The following is a 21,950-nucleotide window of genomic DNA, read 5'->3' on the forward strand; positions in this document are numbered from 1 at the left end:
CACAACTAGGAAGAGTACAAGTTATTTATTTATTTATTTAAAACTTAATATGTGTTGATGCTAAGAGAATATTAACCTCATGAAAGTAGAAACAGTGTACTAAACAGCAATAAAGAGCCACTTCTATGAGCTTTCTGAACGCTTTCTGTCAGATTTTCTCCCCCTTCCTCTGTGCAGCCTTCTATCGTTCCCATCGGCATGTCAGGGTTAAATTAAAGCTTGGCTGGCATCATGTTGGCAACAATATAGCCTGGCAACACTGAGATGGGACAGAGTGCAGAAAGCAACAGATGGAGACAAATACAGCAAGCTGGGTTCTATTAACCTCTGTAACACACATATTCACAAATGAAGACAGAGGACACACACACATATGCGCACACATTATTGCTAGCCAAATGGAAACAGCTTTCACAGTTTAGAGAGTTTTATTTATCTTTTTTTTTTCTTCTTTTAAGCTGGCACCATGATTTTATGTGACTTGGTGACTATGTTAGAAGCATTGGCACATATTATCAATACGGCTGAATGCACTAGTGTTTTTTTTGTTTTTTTATGGATCATTCTAGCATCTGTTGTCACATTAAGTTAAGTATTTAGGTGTTTTTTTTATTATCTGTCTTGAACAATATGCTGCTTATATAGCTGTATCTGGCACAAAATAAACAAAAATGCTTAAGGTATTCTTAATGACTTTGTTAAGTTTGCAATTTCATAAACAATGATGTTAAAAGATTTTTATTCCTCATCCTGCACTAATCTATCCAATGAAAGGCTTTCTTGAATTTTAAGTTTCAGCTGAGAAGCAATCAGCACACCACTTGCTGAAGAAAACTTCTTATGGAAGTAATAGGTTGAAGAAATGTTAGATACATTTAATTAAATGAAATGAAAATAAGTTTATTTATGCCCTAAGGGGAATTTAACTGCTGTAGTAGTTTCTTCTTCTTCTTCTTTCTAATTAGAAATAATCAATAATTAATTGACAGTCCAACTGTTGTTGCTGAGTGCGATGGTTGTTGACAGGAACAGTCTCCTACCTTTCAGTCTTGTAGTGTACTTAAAGAAACCTCTCATTAAACACTGTTATTTCTTCACTGTGTTATGTAGAGGGTGTGAGGAATTATGTTCAACTTGTGCAGCGTTCTTTACTGGACAATCATCTCCAGCTGTTCCAAAGTTACCCTCAGCACAGAACCAGCCTTCTTGATCAGTTTGCTGAGTTTCTTTAAGCTCTGATTCGGCCGCCCTACCACATGGCTGCAAAGCATCCACAGCAGACAATGGAAGATATGCAACTTTTTTATGCAGGACCTTAGCCTGAGAAGCAGAGTGTGCTTTATCTTTGCTTGTAGATGGTATCTGTGTTGCATTTCCAGTCTAGTCTGTCATCTATTTGAACTTCAACTTGTATTCCTCCACTACCTCCACCTCTTCTCCCAGGATGTAACATGGCTTTTCTTACTCCTGTTCCTCCTGAAATCTACAATTATCTCTATTGTTTTATATGTGTTCAAGATGAGGTGAACACATATAAAACAACAGTCACAAATTGACTGATAATTTCTCAAGGTTCAGGGAATCTTTATTATCCCGTGAGAGTAATTTGCTGTACAGCAACTAGTAAAAACAATCAGTCAGTGTACAATCACAGAAACAACAATAAATATCTAAAAAGACTATGATAAAAACAGGAAGTAGAGCTATTTGTTTAATTTGTTCAATAGGGCAAAAATTTGTGTCTGTTTATCCTGAATTGTCCATCACTGATACACCTCACAACAGCAGAATCATCACAGTATTTTCATAGATAAGTGGACTCAGAGTTTAGAAAGCAACTTGCTTCTTATGGGAGCAATAGGCTGGAGAAAAGTTACATGCAATTGATAATCCATTTAACATTGAAAACATTCAGTTCCAACCCAGTTCAGGTTTAATTAGAATAATGATAATGCATTTTCCTGTCTTTGTTTTTCTTGAAAAAAATAAAAATAAACAAAACAAACAAATAAAAACCCAACTGTTAATTTTTATAAAAATCTTTTTGTCCTTACTGCTATATTTATCAAATCATAGATGTTGTATTTATTATGATTTTTAATAAAAGACATAAAATGTTCAAGACCCCAAAATAGGGTTTTTCCTTTCATTCGAATAAAATGCAGCTTGGTCTGAGAATAGATTTAAATTGGAGACCAATTTATTCTGTGTCTTGCTAGTTTATTTCTGTCCTAGTCTTCATGTTCCCTCTTGCTGTATTTTAATAGACTTGGGAGGGATGTCAAGCTTTTTGTCCTCTCAATCCAATCACCTAAAAAACCAATGCTTTTCCAAATAGCTGTGTGCTTCTTAGAGAAAACAATCCTGAGTTAAGAGCTCTATGTTGAAGCTTATAATATAGTCTATAATTAACCCTGCTATATAAATCAAGATAGAGCTGCAGGTTTTAGAGTGGTATGTTTGGCAAGGAATATAATAATAACTCCACATTATATTAAAATAAATCATTCCACTGTGACAACAAATATCATTAAGTGCAGAAAATTAATTAAAATTTTCAAAACATTGCCTTGAGAAAAGCATTTGAAGTTATATACATATATATATATATATATATATATATATATATATATATATATATATATATATAAAATCTCCAAAAACTCATTAGAAAACATGCAAGGAACTCCTACAACTACTGTAGTCAAAGTGCACCAATCCATCATAAATGCTCCCTATCCATGAAGTATGTCAGCAAAATAATTTCAGAGCAAAATGACGGTTTGGAAGTGAACACAGAAGCAGAAAACCAGCCCTGTTTCAAATAATAAGGTCTGGACAGACACTCAAAGTGTTTTAGGAACATTTATTGGTCTTATACTTAACTGAATCACTCCTTAATAACTGTGTTCATGGTTGGTTCAACCTATTCACCTCTGCCTGAGAGTCATTAGCTGCAGTTGCTGCTGGGTATGAGATGATGCATTTGGTTGTGTTAGCTGCTGCATTAGTGGCGCATCATCATTTGGTGAATTGTGTGTGTGTAGAGGTAGACTGTGTCAACAGATGAATGAGCAAAGCTGGTTTCCAGTGGATGCTCCTCATCTTTCCCCTTTGCACTCTCATCACGCTCTGTAACAGATAAATTAGCATTATTGGTTTTTTGTCTTTTCTTTTGCCCTTCAGATGCTGCTTTGTGTATATTATGACAAGAAGGATTATTTCATAGAACAGGAAATTTAAAATCTTGAAATATTTAGTTTGTAAACAAACATATTGAATATCCAGCTGTAATTTCCGCTAATATAATTTGGGATTTTCCATAAACCTAGTTGTCTTTGGCTGTCCTCTGCTCTCTGTCTTGCTGATTTCTCGTTCTGTCCTCTGATTTAATTCTTATTTATTAATCCCATTTTATTTGTTGGCAGGTGACTTCATCAGAACCTCATGGGAAATAAATGTGCCTTTCATATTTCTTTCACTACTCATCCTTTACCCACCTTGTTTTTTCTCCTATTACACCAGCAGTGTCTTTGTATTATGGGTTTATACGATGATAAAGAAACCTGTTTTCTTTGCTTTCCTTCCTTTTACCTCCCATTTCTCTTTTTGCTTTCATTCCTTTGTGAAGACTTGTAGTTCATGTTCTGACCTCCCACTACTTTTTCATGTTTTCTCATTTTCTTTATTCTAATGTTGCCCCCATAAAGCTGGATGAGTTCATTTGTTTTTTTTCATTTCACTTTCTCCTTATCTGTAGTACCCAAAATGCCTTCTGGCAAGGCTATTTGGAGTTGTAAGGATGCCATGGTAACTGGTGGCAATGCCGTTTAGAGAAGGAAGGCTTTAAGTGTCTAACACAAAGAACCAACACGCAATTCCTGCATGTTTTTTTTTCTTCTTCTGTCTTTAATCCTTTTAACCAACATGTTCCTAATTTCTTTGTCCCTTTTCTTTGTAATTGTCCATTTTAATTGTGTATTGCTGTCTGGAAAATCCCATATTCTCCGTCTCTAATGTTTATCTTATCAACAAGAACCAAAATGCTAAATTATACCATTTATATTAGATTAGACATTGATTAGTTGCAAAATAACTGGAGCACTTATATTTATTTTAATTATTTATTTATTTATTTACTTTTGCTTGCTTTTGATAAATAAAATGCTAAAACAAAGATGATGTTTTCACACTGCTTACGTGTCAAAAATGGATTTCCACTTCTCGCAGTGAGCAGTATGATTGCAGGCCCTTAAAAACAAGACTTTAAAAATTACTGAGTGGTGCAAAAAGGCTGACTTTGAGCTTGGATTTAAGGTTGAAGAAGAAAACTTTGCTGTTAAAAGAATTTTAAACTCCTTTTAAATAATATTGCATGATAACTCAAGAGCATTGGAAAGCATCAAACAAAGCAGTAGCCTGTCCTTGTCAGCTGCTTTTTGTGGTCAGTTGGTTGGCTTTGGCTCTGAATCAAGGATGCAAATTATCTCATTAGCTGTGTCCTGGTGATGTGGTGGAAGGGTGTTTATTGTCTGTGCCATATTATGTGTTAATTGTTTTGACATCCTGCCTCTCAGCTTTATCCAAATGAGAGAAGAGGTCATGCCTCCTAATGAGGGAGACTCACTGATATATTTGTACTTTTAGATATCCAATTGAGAGTATACAAGGAGAGATTCAGATGCATGTTACATCTACACTGGTACTCAGTCAGGTTATTGTGCTGTAACTGGGTGTGAGTATTTACTGTATGGTCTAGCAGTGAGGCAAAGGATTAACAACACCATATATCAGCCATGGAACCACATCAACTTCCTGTAGTGCAGCGACATAAAGAGCTCATCTGGAGTTATAGTCTTCTACTAAACTGTGACCTCTCTCGTTTCACTCTCTCTCTCTTTCACTGTCACTGTCCCCCCTTGGATTCTCCATCTTTTCTTTCATATAATTAACAGCCACCCCCCTTTTTCTGTTCCCTTCTTTTTTCATTGCCTCTTCTCTTCTCATGTGCCCCATCATCTTTGTCTATATATCACTTTTTCCTTTCCTCCATAACTTTCATCCTACACCAGACCTTGACTTTATTTTGCTGCAGAATGGATGCAGAGATAAATCACCCCTCAGATCTACTGTTCTTCATTTTCCTACGTATCATTTCTCCTTCAATTCATCAAGCTGTTCCTCTAGCAACCTGCAACAACTTCTTTGGTTGGTTTCATGAGATTTGTGACTATGATCCATCAGTATGTGTTAGTGTGTGCCAATAAATAATCCATTTCAGGGCCAGCAAATGGCCAAAAAGAACTAACAAAAAAACAAACATGCATACTCACGCTCATTCTAGGGTAAATTTAGAACCACCAGTTATAACTTAACATACATGTTTTTGGACTGTGGGAGGGAGACAAAGTATCTGAATGGAAGTCACAGAGAGAACATGCAAACTCCACACTGAAAGCCCCAGCTGACATTCACACTAACCTTTATGCTGTTAGGGTGCAGTGAAACCCATCATACCACTGTGCAGCCCTTCGTAAATGCCCACTTTTTATTTCTTTGAGATGTGCTCTTTTCTGCTCCTGCTGATTTTGTTTTTCAAGGTCTCCACTACTTATTTCTCAAGCATATGCTTACCCTGTGTGTCATACACTGCTGAGCTACTGATGAGATTTTCCTTGTAATGCTTATTGCATTGTCACTGAAAGTCGAGGAAAACTGTGATAACCTAGTGATAAACTAATGAATGAATCATACTTATTAATCCCTGAAGGAAGATTATATCCTTGCAGGATAAATTCTGAGGGAAAAATAGTTCATTAATAAATACAGAACAAAATATAACGTTTGTTCCCTGGTAACAACTTAGGTGGGGGCAAGATGATGTCATGGTAAAACAAATATTTCTGCATTCCTAATATTTTCACTATGCTAGATCTCTTACTCTTCATGACTTTCAAAGGAAGATATGATTACACTTCCAGTTCCTTGCTCTCCATTTAGTTCCTGCCATTCATCCATGAAGTCTCCTCTTTAACTTGTTTTGATTCAGGATCTTGTTTGGACATGGAAATCTCAATCAGCTACTCGCACAAGTGAACAACTGCCCTTGTTGTCATGGTTACTCATCTTAAGAGATGATAGAAAGAATCTGAATAACCATCAGGAAGAATTCCAGTACCACAGTGGCCTTAAAAAACTTCCACAAATCTGTATTTCCATAGAAAAAAAATCTCAGTAGAAAATTTACAAAGGTATACAAATAAAGACACAATATATCCAGAGTTACTGCAACAGGTTGACAATAGTGTGGCACCACTATAGAACTTTAGACTCTAGAAATGGGTTTGTAGCAGCCACATATAGTTTAGAGCCCAAATTTGTCCAGATTTGTGACGCAGTGTTTCCTCCTTCTTCGTCTTTGTAATTATTTTTAGGTTTGTCACTATCTATTGCGGTCCCAGCCACACCTACAAAGTCCAGCGATTGATTGAGTCCAGTAGCTACAGCTTCAGAATACAGGCCATCAGTGATGCTGGCGAGGGTCCCTTCTCTGATTCATACACTTTCTTCACCACCAAATCTGTGCCACCTGCTCTCAAAGGTAAACCCACCCATGGAAAATGTCTTGTCTTGTTTTGCTGCTTTTTGTAATGGCGATAAGTTCTGTCTTCTCAAACTACACAGATAGAGTAGAATTTTAGTTAAAAACTGTATCATGATGTGTATGTGTTTAAATGTCTGTAGTTCTTCAACTGAAAAGAAACAAATAATCTTATGTATTAACTAAAGGGGAAAACAAGACAATAAAGGTTTTTCTTTCAGGCTGTTAAGGATGGCATGTTTACTGTAACCATGCTTGATTATTGGCCTCAGTGTGTGGGTATGTGGTCTTTGCTGTAAACTAAGATGAACTACAAAATACAGCAGAAAGGAGTATACACTCAGGTGACATTACCTTAAAATATTATCAGTATTACTGGAAAGCTGTAAGTGTGCAGCACACCACTACATATCCATAAACAGCCTCAAGGGTCCACACAGCTTTTCTAAAACCCTCAACAGTGCGTGCACCTTCAGGATTTTAAATCATAAATGTTTGTGAAACTAGTTTCTTCAAACTGGCATTCATTTGGAGCTAAAGATGTAAATAAATCATTGGTTGACTACAATATGCGCTGTTATTAGCACATGAATTAATGCCATCAGATTTGTATTATCTGTTGCATTTTAGTGTAAAATTACGTTATTCCCAGAGGATGTTTCTGCCATCCAAAACAATTTCCACAATTAGTAAAACAAAATGAATGCACATGGAAAAATTTCTTTCATTTTAATAAATACTGCAGCTCCTAATCTAAACAGCCTTCCATTAACAGCCATTAACAACTGCAACCATTACAGCTAAAATGGAGCAATCAATAGATTCTCACAGGGACGTTGCAGGTCATAAAGTGAGTAACAAATGGCAAAAATTTACATTTGAAGGGGGATTTATTTCTGGAGGAAATGCTCCTCATCTGTTTTGTGAGCCTTTTCAAATGTTCGATATAATGCTGAGATGTGTTTCATTCCAACAGCCCCCAGGGTGCATCAGCTGGAGGGGAACATGTGTGAGATCACATGGGAGACTATCCCACCAATGAGAGGAGATCCTGTGAGCTACGTGCTCCAGGTGGTGGTGGGACGTGAGTCTGAATACAAACAGGTTTGTCTCCCTCTCTCTCTCTCTCTCTCTCTCTCTCTCTCTCTCTCTCTCTCTCACACACCCACACACACACACAAAGAGAGAGAGCCTTGAAGAGGTGAATGCAAGTCCTTTAAAACTTATTTCTAATCTGCAGATGGGTAATTTTAGTTTTAAATAGAAGGCAGTTAGACCAAAAATGAACAAAAATGTTTACAGTTTTTACAAAGAGGTTTTGTAAGCCTTGTTATTTTTATTAGTTGCAACACATAAACAGGCAAAGAACGTTTTGCATGCACTTTTAAAATCTGAGATTGGATTGGTGGAATTGTAGGAGGAGACGAGAAGACAAGAAGTCATTTGTCTTCATGACTGTCATTGTTTTCCGTACCTGAATTAGGGAATGGCTGGATGGAAGGGCTGTTGATGGTTTATCGCTGATAAAACCACAGTTTTGTGGGTATGTGTGCGAAGGAGATGGGTATCCAGCCATTTCATTCCACATGCACGTATCAGATGTCAATACAGAAGTCAACAGTGCTTTTTCCAGGATGCATGTTTTCCTACTTTTGTGACCTATGAGTTCTCACAAAGATGTATATTTTTCTTCACTTTACAAACTGTAAACTGAATCCTCTTTAAATGCTCAAAATCTAATCCACATTTCATTGCCGTTCTGCTGCAAGAAAAACATCCAAACATATGTAGTTGTGGCCTTAGCAAGGATGCAAGTCTGTTGGCTAATAACGCATCGTATAACACTGGACGTGAGAGGAATATTCAGTAACACTTAAAAAAATCTTCACACTCGCTGTTCAAGCTGTTGTATCAATTGAATTCTCATTGCTCAGGCATTTGCTGCACAACTTGACAGTTAAACTTCCATTTGACCTCTCCTTACAGGTTTTTAAGGGAGAAGAGGGTGCATTCCAGTACTCTTGTCTCCAGGGAAACACAGACTATCGTTTCCGCGTGGGTGCCTGCCGCCGTTGCCAGGACACGTGCCAGGAAATGTGCGGACCACTGAGCCCCTCAACTTTGTTCACGCTGCGTCGCCAAGAAGCAGCATCCTCGGGAGAGCAGTGCGCCATGGAAATCGGCAAAGGGGCAGGCCTCATCTCGAGCGACGAGCGCTTTGCGGCGCTGATCGTGTGTGTGTTCGCGGTCCTCTCCATCCTCATGGCCTGCTTGCTACAGTACTTCTTTATGAAGTGAGGGAATTTTTACCTATAGGATAGAAAGAGAAAGCAAAATCACAGAAAAAAAAAACTTTTTCAAATGTCTATGAATGAACCGAATGAAATCAAAACACTTGAGATGTACTTTTAAGGCTATGTATGTTTTTTCTCTTTCTTTTTTTTCCTTAGTCAAAGTATTGATTCAGACTATTCCTGTTTTATTCTGCCTTCACTCAGTTTGGTCTCATTTTCTTCTACTTCACCGTTGTCTTTGTATGATTGTCATTTGTTAAGGATTTCTGTCAAGGGAAGCCTTGTCTTGGCTGTACCTTGGTTGGGAAAGAAAACTGATAATCAAGCCTTAAAGTAACTGTGAGCAAAACACTTGCTCCTCATACTGACTTGCATGTTTTTATTTTATATAATTTTAAAACATACTCTTTAGAGAAAGTGTATAATTCTTGACAGTCATTGCCTTACTTTTTTTTGTTTTGTTTTCCTGTGTTTAATTTGCCTATGTTTTAAAACTACAGTCTGTATTCATTCAGCCATATTCAAATGTAGGCCTTCAAAGCTTTAGCTGTTCATACTTGCTCAGATTTGTTACTACTCTACAGGCTGTCGTCAGTTCATGCAGTCCGCACCTGCTCTCACATACAGTCTGACAAAGACCCAATGCACAGATGCACATGCAGACCTCCGTATGTAATCATGCACACATATAAATTTACTCTTGCAATGACAATGAGAAAGACACATTTCCTCCGAAGAATTCAATCACATATCTGCTCAGCTTTTACCATTCAGTCACTCACTTTTTCAGTTACCAAAGTGATGCAATCCGTGTGTGGTGTTAGATGCTGCTATCCTGTGATTTTATTATATCTAAGAAAGAACCGGTTATCTAATATATACATATATACAATATATGTATTTTATAGCAAATATCTGTTATGCTATAAATGATGTAATATAAGTAATGGCAATGTAAGGATTTGAAGTATAGATAAAAATAGGAGGAGTGAACTAAGTGCTCGTAAACAGCAGCTCTGAGGTCAGTTCAGCAGCTCACACAGAAGGAGCCATTAAACACTGCTCTTTTATCAGAATCTGAACCTTCATCTGTAATTATACGCTGGGTTTAAATTGGCTTTAGGAATCCAGACTGGGATCATGATTGGCTACAAATTACTGAGAAAGGACTTGGCCAGACATGTGTTAGGTCTTTGGTCAGGCTCTTCATATTCTACCATCTTAGACACAGTTGCTCCAGCCTATTTACCTCTGGCTTTAGTAATGATATGTCCACAGTGTCATGGACCTAGAGATGCTAACACTCTGCCAGCTAGCCGCCCTTCTCAGAGCTGTTTGTGTAAGCCATTAGGAGTTAGCTTAAGCTTTACCCTGCCTGCGATTTATCCAGTTGCCAGAGCAGCGCTGAAGCTGTTTCTTTTTCCAGCTCATCTGTGAATCGATGCATTTGAAAACTCTTCCCCTCGTTTCTCATCTCCTGCCCATAAATATCTGTAATTACCATTTTGCTCTGGCTGTTTCTTTTGTATCTGATCCATTCCATCTCTCTGCCCGTGCACCAATCTTCCTTTCCCCTCTACTTCTCTCTTTAAAAAAGGTGCTGTATTGACATGTAATCAGAGCAGTAGCAAGTCTGTGATCTCTACTCAGATGGACATGTTCTCTGAGGACTTGAACTAATGTTCACTAACCAAACAAGCCTTTGACAGAACACAACTCAACAGAACAGGGCATTGTGACAGACAAAATACCCCCCTCTGACCTCCTGTCCGAGCTCCACATCCGCTTCCCCCCCCCAAGCCTGAACATCAAAGCCAAGGTACAATCCATTTCATACCCTGATAACCCAAAGAAGTCACCCTGACCTGAGCAATTAATGTGTGACATGTCCACTTCTGTCGGGTGGGGTGTGGAAGCGGAGGGATTGATGGGAGACAGAGGTAATGATTATCTCATGTTGGCAGCCTGTAACGTACCTCAGGGATAAGGCCTTACAGAGGGGATATCTAATCCTGTCATCCCCATTGCTGTCATCATCATCATTGTCATCATATAAGTGTCTCTTCTTCTTGTTCCTCCCTCTTTTTCTCCTTTATTTTTTTCTTTCTTTTTGATGCTGTATCTTGTCTCCTGTCTTTGCTGTGCCTTGCTCCTGTGTGTGTCAGTAAGCAAAGTGGTTTACTAGCTCAAAAAAAACAAAAAACAAACCTTTGCCAAAGTTGATGGGAAAGTTAAGGTAGAGTTCTTTTCTAGGTTTTATTTATACTATATATTTGCATACAGTACTTTACATGCCAATTACAGTGCAATCTTCATTTATTTATTGTTTAAAGATTAAGAGACAAGTGTAGTTATATACTAATTTTTTCTTGTAGCATGTTTTTTTTTTTTCTTTTAAGATTTTTTTAATGGATGTATGTTAGATTGTATGATTAAGGCCAGCATTCCTTATCTCAGTAACCCTTTAAGTATTTCTCTTACAGCTGTTGGGAACCTGTAGCTTATCAGTCCATGCATTGCAATCATCATTGCTGTTTCAAACATGTAACCAAATGTATTTAGTTGTGTTCATCTCCTGTTTCGGCCGTGCACAGGCGAGCAGTTCTTGTAACGCTTAGAAAGACATGTAGCAAGCCAGGCCTTAGGGTCAGTTCAAGTCCTCTGTATTGGGATAAATGTTTCTGCCTTTGGCTTTTTTTTTTTTCCTAAATAGTGTTATAATGAAGCTTCTGATACCGTTTTATTTTTTACTGTTTTAATGCCAAAGTGCAGGCTTTTTGTGTCCACTAGATGTTTGCAGTTGTCTAAAAGGTTCTGTGATGTTCTTCTGTAACGACACAGCATTACGATTATTATTATTACTCTTTCAAAAGGAAAAAACAAAAAAACATTAACTTGATCTGTGATTATGCTTCCTTTCATATTATCTTTTATTATTTTATTTTGTAAAGCAAAATGTGCCATTTTTAAATGCGTAGCCCCTTTTGGAGGAGAGTTTTAAACACAAACTGATTTCACACTGAAAGATAAAGAAGGCAAAAAAAAGTTAAAAAAAAAAAAATACAATCATACAATGACTTCCGGCGGATGTCGACCATAATATTCCTTCTTCAGGCTAGTGCTGGTATAGCAATAGTGATTGTTTTGTATCCCGTATTTTGCTATGAGATGATATACAGAGATATCTATAGAGCTATAGAAAGAGATGGTAAATGCATTATGACTAACAGATTTGAAGCACTTTTTTGTTTTTATGCCGAGCATTAGACGTGATGAGGTAATGAGTGCGAGGAGAAGGATCCTTTGCTCCACCAAACACTACTGCCAATGATTACTGTTACATTATTGGCATTATTCTGTCATTGGCATCACTGTGACGCTGGCATTACTAGAGTGTGTTTCTGTGCTACCCAGATGGCACCCTGCGCCCTGCAGAATGCAAAAACAGCACCAAGGAAACTACAGTTTATAGGGGTACGGTGCCTTTGCCAGATGTGCTTATTGTGTGTCTACTTAGCCTGTTGCATTGTAATTGGCTGGTGGCATGTAACGTGTCCTGTCCTTTAATCCACAGATGTTATGTTGCCCAAACTCAACCCCTATTATCACCCTCTCTTCAAGCCTTAATGCCCAAATGGGAAAGCAGAGGTTTTTTTTGTCATTGTCAGGCCAGTTATATTCGTGTTAAATAATCTGAAGTTAACCGAGTGTTAACTGAGAGGCTTTGTGTTTGTGGGCTGGGTACTCTCCCTATCTTTTTTTTTTTTTTTTTTTTTTTTGTGTGTGTGTGTGTGTGATTTTTAAACAATCCCACTCATAAAACCACCAGCCCTGCAGGTCCTGCACATTTGGTGGCCACGTCAAAAAAAAAGAGACAATGTTTTGCCCGGCAGCCCCACGTCTGTGCCTTCTGATCAGTTTCATTTCTTTCAATTGTTTCGTTTCTTTGTTTTTTTGTATTTTTTTTTTTTCAATGTACATTTTACAGTAAGTAGAGATTTTTTCTGAGAGATTGGCGATTTGACAAACGTGCAAGAGCCTCATAGGTTTTTAACTATTTTTTAAGCAAGACAAATAAAAACAAAACATATTTTTACCTCACGATTTAAAAGTGAACATTCCAATGTTGTCATGGTCTACGATTTGACAAAAATAATAAAAAAAAGAAATTCATGCATTTCTTCTTGTATTGTAAATGTTAGACAATTTCATATGCATTATATAAAAGAAACTGCCATATCAATTTTAATGTATAGATTTTTGCAAATACTACCCTATGTATGTAAGACGTAACTGTATCGGTAGCGTATATATAATATATTTATGCCCAATAAATGTTTTAATTTTTTTCTGACTTTGATTGCAACATTTTTTTTTACTGTTTGTCATTTCTCACCAAACCTTGTTGAAACATCTAAACAATTTTAATGTAGTCATGGGTTTTTGATGACTCCCATCACTTTTCTGTAGGTAAATAGTGAAAAAAATTATATTTTTATAGCACCAGGATTGCCACAGTCAAAATCAGTGGACAAACACTTCACCTTACATCCACTCTTATGTTGCAGTATTGATTTTTATCATCAAGATTTAATAAGAAAATTATGATTCTCCCTTTAACTGAGGATAAAAAAAAACCCCATAAATCAATATTTATGGTTTTAGTGTTGAAAATTGAATCAGTCCATTTGAGTTTTTTCAGATCAATTCCATTAAATGTCACAGATGCATTTAATACTTTTTGGCACTTGTGGATGTAGAATGAGTCTAACTGTGTGTTTGTGAAGATTTGTCCTTTAGATTTACTTTCCTTTCGACAGCTTGAAGCCAGATAGCAATGAGAAGAGTAATCACATGTATTATTACCCCCCTGCTGTCCCTGAAGGCGACAGCACAGACGACACAACTGCACACTCAACCTAAAGCTACCAAAGAACCACAGAAATGAGTCTCTGTCTGTGGTGCATGAACATCCTTTCATTTAAATGTGTGGAAAGGAAACAGCTTCCACTAAACCCAAGTGTCAACTGTACCCAACTGTAACAAAAAGAAAAAAACTGTGTTGTCATGAGATAAATCCTTCATCCAGATGTGAGGACCGTGATAAAACACTGACTGCACCAGGTGGCTTTGGGAACATGGATCTACTGGGGGAGGAAATATTTAGCAGAGTAAAGTCCTGAAAAAAAATACTACATTAGTTAATGTTGAAGTAATAATATAAAACTATGTTTTTTAATCTCCTCTGATTGATATATTATTATGTATTACATTTATCCATCCATTCATAGCAGTATTCGTTTGAGCGGTGAACAGCTATGGAATTTGAAATGTGATCTCAGACATGTAGAGTTGAGATCATGGACATCATATCATGCAGACTAAAGAAGAGGAACTATCTAATTTATTACCAGCACTAATGATAAAGTCTGCATTTCTGACACTATGTGGTGGCAATAGTTTCTATGGAACTGGCAACTTGCACATCTGGACAAGCATGATCAATTCTGAAAGGTATTTAACGGTTTTAGATCAAAGCTTGCCAGTATCAGCAAGACAATATAAAAAAAAAATATGACATCTATTATGACAGCATGGCTTTCAATTATAAAGACCCGCGTGCTGGACTGGACTGGTTGCAGTCCAAATCATTGAAATGCAAAATATGACAAGATCCACACCTGATGAGGAGCTATCATCCTTTATCAGACAAGATTTCTCTCCCAAAGGTGCATGAACTGGTCTCCTCAGTTCCCAGGTGTTATGGACTTTTGTTAGGGAAGAGTATATGCTACACAGTGTTAACCACGACTCTGTCCCCAACTCTTACTGAGACATGTTTCTGTCATCATATTCAAGATGAGCCCATATTTTTTCATGAAATGGTAAATATTTTATATTTTCTGTTGTGTTTGTGAGTAAAATCATGTTTTGTGAGAATTGCAAATGATTGCATTATTTGATTCACTTTAAACAGCTTCCCAACTTTTTCTGGAATTGTGGTTACAGAATCTAATCTACTGACTTGGGTTAAACCCTAACTTTATATAACAGGGTATAGGATGACATTAGCAAACATGTCCCTGTGGCTAAATATAGTCATATTAATACTATATTAATACATATTAAAAATATAAATACTGCAAACAAGAGAAAAAGAAAAAAGAAACTAGCCTTGCCTTTTAAGTTGTCCTTTTCTTTTTACTTTTACAAGATTTATATCATAGACACATACATTAACCAGCAGATGCACAGACATTAAAAAAGACATAGTACCTTATCATTTTTTACAACTTTTAATTATTATACATTCAGTAGATCAATTAATAGTCTAGCCTGTTGCCAGTATGTTCATTTAAAAACTGTCTTTTTACAGAAATACATTCTTCATTGCAGGAGGCCATGTTTTAAACCTATTGCAGATGAGAAAATGGACTTAGTGAGTGTTAAGCCTTGCAAAGCATCTATTTACATTATCTTTACAGATTGTTCACTGGTCCTCTGAGTCCAAAAAATGACACACAGATGACAAACTTTTCCAAATATTTTTTTATGTTTAGCATTTTGCTATCTTACACAAGGTTAAAGGCAGAAGGACTCCAAAGCAGTTTCGTTGAGCACAATTGTGACATTTGGTATGAGTTGAGCACATTCAAAATTATTTAATTTTGGTCAACGTTGCTATTTACTGAATATTTTACATCAGACACAGCGAATTATCAGAAAGGATAAGTCATACAGTGTGTTTAAAAAAAAAGTGAGGAACACGCTTGTTGTGGTTAAGCACACTGACTTCTGTTAATAACACATCCATGTTCTGAGTGCCAAGTGACTTACCAGAAGCATACTATTCCTATTTAGCTGTGAAAAAATGTTTCAGTACTGAATTTTAAGGTGAGTGCCATTTACCTGATGACATCAATAATAAATCAAGAACGTTTCAAGAATGAACAGATCCCAAGATGCGGAGACAATTAGGGGTTTCATCACTGAAGTGGTGATTTATATGGTAAAACTTTTTTATTGTATCTCCTAAAGTGTTGTGCATTTTGGTGAAATTGGACTATACTTAATTTGACTTATATTGAACTTTTTTACTTTTTCTGAACAGTGCCCTGAGATGACGTTTGCTGTGAACTAGATCTATACAGTAAACCTAAATGGAAATCAAGGAAATCAACTGAACTGAAATTCCAATTTTTAATGCACTGGATAATGAGAACTGACCTTTACAAAAATAATGATGATAATAAGTGACACTCTATCAGAGGCACCTTATTTTGATACTGACATTAACTTGGTATAGTGAGCGAGATGGCCTCAAATTGGATGGTGTGTATTTAACACATAACTATAGCGGCTAAAAGCAATGACTGATACATTTTTAAAACGTTGTAAACTCCCGGTCACTACAAAAACCGCTGCTGTCCTCCAGTCCCAGTGACCCCTGTTGGCAGCATCACTACAGAATGGAAATGTTTTAATACAAGTCATTGATAGGTTAAAAAGTTGTTTACAGAGACATCAATCACACCCCATTACACAACACACACTGTGCTAATGTATCTCTCAGGCACACAAACACACACACACTGCACCTCTGTCCCTCCCTGAAGGAGAACAGAGCAGTGCCACAAATTCTACAGTGCTTTCTTTGTCATCCAGAATGCGAATTCAATATAAGGCAGTTGTAGATGTCTGTGATGTTTATGTACAGTAGGCCTATGCACATGAGTGCATGAGCACTTCGGAGAGGTGTGTAGGAATTTGCATCCCATCTTGTTTCTCAAATGTTACTGATTGTGTTGCATGGACAATGTATGGCACTTGCTGAAATGATGCGTGTTCATCCCTTTTGAGTCAAAATAAAGAGGAGAACTTGCATGGGTATTTTCCCTCTTTCTTTCTTTCTTTCTTTCTTTCTTTCTTTCTTTCTTTCTTTCTTTCTTTCTTTCTTTCTTTCTTTCTTTCTTTCTTTCTTTCCTTCTTTCTTTCTTTCTTTTTTGCCCTTGTTTTACAGAAGTGATGGCTTTCAGGTGAGTAGTCTAACAGTCAGAACTCTACAGACCGACAGTTTTGATCGACATGCAGTCAGAAGCTGGCCATGGATTCCGTCCAGCCGTTCGAACCGTCTCCCTTCACAGTGCTGGCTGTGCGGCTCCGTGACGGCTGGTTTTCGGTCAAGCCGAAGAGGCGCGCTGCTGCGCTCCGGTATTTCCAGGACATGGTGTTGTAGAGGATGGGGTTTATTGCCGCACTCAGGTAGAAGAGAACCACTGACACTAGGTTGCAGTACTCAGACAGCACAGACAGCAGTGGAGATGGTGCGTCCAAGAAGCGGAACTGCAGGTATCGACCTACGTGGAACGGTAACCAACACAGGACGAAGGCCAGCACAACCACCACTTGAGGAGATGGAACAAAATAAACAGACGCATGATAAAGATCAGAACATGTTGGTGCAAAACTTTTCCTTCTATGAATGTAGGCATTGAAAATATTTTAAACCCTCATTTATATGGCAAAAAGACCGAAATAATTTATACACTTTGTGTATTTTGTGCACCTGTGAACTTACCCAGCATCTTGATGGTCTGTCTGTTGCTTTTATCCCTGTGAGCCACACGGGAGCTCATGTTTGTCTCCCTGTGTCTCTGCCACAACCGGCGGCCTATAAGGCTGTAGAGCACAGTCAGACAAAAAACTGGCATGAAGAAAAAAACTGAGCTCAGCCACACCATGGCCCCCATCAGGCCTGATTCTACAGCGTACTGCGTCATCCTACACTCCCGGGTGTCCGCAGCTTCCAAAAAGTCAGTCTCATTCATCCAAGAGTTGAAATGTTGTGGTTCCATACTGTCCCTCTCAACCCCCACTAGGACAAATACGGGGCCTGCGCTCAAAAGGGACACTGTCCAAAGGATAAAGATTAAGGCGCGCACACGCCTTTTGGTAACCAGAGCCTTTGCGCGCAACGGGAAACAGATAGCCAGGTAGCGCTCCACTGAGAGTGCAGTGATGCTCAGGATGGTGGAGTATGTGGATGACTCTGACACGAACAGGAAAAGTTTGCAGAGTGCGTCCCCAAAGCGCCAGGGCCTATACTTCCACATGCGGTAGAGATCCAGCGGCATGCAAAGGAAAATGAGTAGGTCTGATACAGCCATGCTACACAGGTACAGGTTAGTGGTAGTGCGCATGTCCCGGTACTTGCTGACCACCAGGATGGTCATGACGTTTCCAGCCACTCCAACCAGGAACAGCAGTGTGCAGGCAATGGTGATGAACGTAAGGACTGGGATTGAATAGTAATTCAGGGGAGGCAGAGAGTGATCAGCGTTATTTGTGGTGTTGTACGTCTCTTCCCAGCTGCAGTTATGGGAGAGACACTTCGAGTCATTTGGCCAAGAGGGCATGCTGTCGCCGCCCGGTTATTCGCGGGGCCGCGCCTGCCCCCGACTGCTGAAGTCACCTCTAGTCTGAGACTCCTCATTCCCCTTGGCGCTGCTATCTCCTATGTTCATCACTATCTAAGTTCTGTAGTAAATTGCAAAGCTCAGGGGAAGATGGCACGCGTGCGTAAAACCAAAATTCTTGGCAGTGTTGCATGCAAAACGTGTCTTTTCTATGAAGGGGGGATAATTCTCTAATTTATAAACTGACAGAAATCACCTCAAATTATCCGTGAAACAACATTTTTAGCCTCTAGGACAAGACTAAGGCTTTATTTATGGTTTCAACATATTAAAAAAAGGCATTCTGTTTTGGTCCGAAAGTACCTTACAATGCAAGGCGCTGGTGGTTTAAGAGAAAGAAAAAAAGTATAATTTCAAACATTTAAATTACATACTGGATAGTTGTAAGCTACACAGCGCTTGTTAAAATATAAGTGGATTTGTTTTCCAGAAAAAAAGGCCTACATAAGAAAAACACTGCACTGATATATTTAGTTTTTTAGTTTAATTTTACTTACAATTTATCTCCTGCATTGCCGTGAGAACCAACAATAATTTAGAATCCTTTATTCGTAAAGACTTTCTAAAGAGTTCCCATCGCCACCGCCAAGTTCCCGCAGGGCAGACCAAAACAGTGGATCGGTTAAAGAACAGGTGATGGTGAGTCAGACTCGAGGTCCTGTGATGCGGCAGTAGAGATCAACATCTATCCTGGGAAAGACACCGAGGTTCAAACTCACCCGAACACAAACGGATAAACAACCACCACCGTGAAAATAAAAACCCTGTGACGGAAAGGTGTCAATTTAATAAAACTCACAAAAATGACAAAGGAGCGACGCATTGTCAACATATTCAGGAAAAAAAAGGCAAAACTTCACAAGATTCAAGTCAAATAAATTTTAGACCGAATAAGAAATCCAGACTGATGCTCAGTTTCGAGGCTTTAGTTATGGTGCATATCCAGTGTGTGGATCCTGATTCCCAGTGCGCACAAACATCATAGCCAGGTGAAGCGGTGCTGCTCAAAGGAAGGAGGCGCGGGGGTCTGCAGTGAGCCCGACGCTGTGACACCACCTACTGGAGCAGTTAGGACAGTGATGACTTGGAGCTGACTAAAAAACAGTTTCAGCAAAGCTTTTTTAGCGAGATAGTTTTTAAGATGGCACAGTGGGAGGAAAAAACTGAATTTATTTTTTCAGAAAGTTTACTTATAGGAGACCACAGAGCAGATTCTGGAGCTGGAGGGATTATATATCCCTTCTGGACTTAGAACACCTTGGAATTCCCCAGGAGGATCTAAAGATATCTTTCAGAAAAGGGATGTCTGTGTCCTTCCTGAACAAGTTGTCTCCGTGAAATGACCTTGGATAAATGTTTTTTTATTCCTTTATAAACCTGAGCCTCTCCCTCATGACTATGCTCATCATCCTATCTAAAAAGAAGTGAACCCAACCACACTCTGAAGGAAGCTTATTTCTGTTTGTCTTTGTGATCTCAATCTTTTGATCCCTATCAACCACTCACGACTGCATTTAAGGGCTGAGAACGTGGATTATCTGGTAAATACAAAGCTTTGCCCTTGGGCTCAGCTTTCATAACAGACTGGTGCAGCATCAACATCACAGCAGATGCTACCCCAATCCTCTCAATCTCATGTTCCATACTAGTACTACCGCTTATGGATGACACCCTGAGACACTTAAACTCCTACACTTGAGGCAGCGACTCACTCCCAACCTGGAGAAGTCAATCCAACCTTCTCCTGTTAATCAATCATGCTCTAACTGGGAAGTCCCCATTATTTGGCTGTGCCTACAAATTGTGTACTTAAATTTTATGAACTGAACATACTGATTGGTCAAGTTCAGGCGCCTAGCAACGTCCTAGAGAGGGTAATAAGCAGATCCAGTCTTGTATAACTAGGATGGGGACATCGTTGTAAACCTCGTCAGACATCATAGTCTCCATAGATGCTAAGAAGTGTAACTCACCTGTGGTTGTATGACATCCCCTGGCCCCACTTTTAAAAAAGAGGGACAACCATCCTGGTCCATGTCAACCTTGGCAGTTCAACAACATTCAGAGGCTTAAGAAACATAGGCCACACATGTGAGGCTCAGCCGCCCTTAGGTTTGTATATTCACTTCAGTAAGATCAGTCCCCAAGATCATCAAGGCTTCAGGTCCATGGCTTATGCTTCCATTATGGAAGGTATATCAATCAAGTTGAGAGACTTCTCCTGAAATGCCTGATGGGTCCCTTTGAGGCAGATTGAACAAAAAGAAAGGCTGGCTTTAAATTTCTAAATAGCTTTTGTACCATAGGTTGTAATGTCATAGGTGAAAGCTTAATAGCCAAGATTGACATTTTAAAAATGTGTTTTTTTTTGCTAAAGCAAAATGCCAATGTCAATACAAGTGTGTCTGGTCAAAATTTGACTTGCATCACATTTCTGTTTTTATTGCACTGATGTAAATCTCCTGTTTCACATATTATCTCTCTGCCCTTTGTGCTGTGTTTAACAGGAGAAACCATTATGTTTATGACCAGCGAGTCGTGCTGTGTGTGTGTGTGTGTTTTCAGGGTTGGAAAGAAAAGAAATAAAACGAGCAAGAGGGAGATCTGACATTAGCAGGGCACTGGACAGGACAGCTGTGCATTTAATAAGATCTTTTCATCGTATCTGGTATGTACAGTATCTGCATGTGGTCATGTATATCCAGACTATAGCATGTATGTGTGAGTGTGTATGTGTGTGATGTGGCCTTTTTTTCTAGTTTCTTCATAAATATTAGACATCAATACTGTTCAACGAAGTTATACTTCATAGAACTGAGCTGTTTGTGGGACAATAGGGGATGATTATAGTTGTGATGAAAGTCTTCCCTGTAACGCCATGGCTGTACTTTGGTTTGGGAAGCCATTTTTCTCTTTCTCTTATGGCTTTGAGTTGAGTTTTTCATATGAAAATGAAACATCTTGTTGTTTCCAGCACTTTATGTCTGTGTCTGATCTATAATTGCTTTGCTTTCTGTTCATGAATTGCATCTGCCACCTCATTGTCTCGGTCCATTATTTCTTTATTTTTCTCGGCCTAGTGAATGTGTTGGAGTATGCTGTGAAGAGAAATCTTAAGGTATAATTTTATCTGAAATGGGTTTCCAAGGTGTGGTAGATTGCGGGTTAAAGTCCTTGCCATGCGAATACATGTAGAATCCATGTTGATCCATGAACCTTGCCTGATATGTGCTGCAATACTTTACTTTATCCTCTAGATGGAGAAAGAGTTCGGTTTTATTTTCCATGAGTTGAATTTGCGGCTTTGTATGTGCATTTTTGGAGTCTGCCAGACTAATGAATGGTTTAGTAGTGGAGGCTGGCTCGAAATCGGAGCTCTCTCAGTGGAAACACAGACTCTACTTTAGGTAAAGACAAAGCCTAATCAAATTCTTATTGATAATTATTTCTATTCATAAACTCTTTTGGGTGGGTATTTAAATGTTACAAACACAATCCAAAGTTGTTTGTTTTTTTAACTGTTTCATTGTTTTGTTGCCAAACCTGAAAGGGTTCAGTACTTATACATGTAAATGCACA

At 38.3% G+C, this 21,950-nt stretch overlaps 2 protein-coding genes across 3 annotated transcripts in view; one reads left to right on the forward strand and one right to left on the reverse strand.

The window, feature by feature from the left end:
- Positions 1 to 13,243, forward strand: part of fndc3ba (fibronectin type III domain containing 3Ba) — an 87,678-nt gene extending 74,435 nt beyond the window's left edge. For both annotated transcript variants that reach the window (XM_041971149.1, XM_041971148.1), the window contains exons 25-27: positions 6,435 to 6,601; positions 7,578 to 7,705; positions 8,588 to 13,243. In XM_041971149.1, the coding sequence (XP_041827083.1) occupies positions 6,435 to 6,601; positions 7,578 to 7,705; positions 8,588 to 8,899 (607 nt within the window). In that variant the 3' untranslated portion in view covers positions 8,900 to 13,243. The remainder of the gene's footprint in view (positions 1 to 6,434; positions 6,602 to 7,577; positions 7,706 to 8,587) is intronic.
- A 1,883-nt stretch (positions 13,244 to 15,126) lies between these two features.
- On the reverse strand, positions 15,127 to 18,341 carry ghsra (growth hormone secretagogue receptor a). Its single transcript, XM_041971111.1, has 2 exons — positions 17,474 to 18,341; positions 15,127 to 17,300 (listed from the first exon to the last, which is right to left on the reverse strand). Exons 1-2 carry the CDS (start codon positions 18,309 to 18,311, stop codon positions 16,987 to 16,989), a joined length of 1,152 nt encoding a protein of 383 aa, XP_041827045.1. The 5' UTR covers positions 18,312 to 18,341; the 3' UTR covers positions 15,127 to 16,986.
- Between the last annotated feature and the right edge of the window lie 3,609 nt (positions 18,342 to 21,950).

The sequence above is a fragment of the Melanotaenia boesemani genome, chromosome 20 (genome assembly GCF_017639745.1).
Source record: "Melanotaenia boesemani isolate fMelBoe1 chromosome 20, fMelBoe1.pri, whole genome shotgun sequence".
NCBI lineage: Eukaryota > Metazoa > Chordata > Actinopteri > Atheriniformes > Melanotaeniidae > Melanotaenia > Melanotaenia boesemani.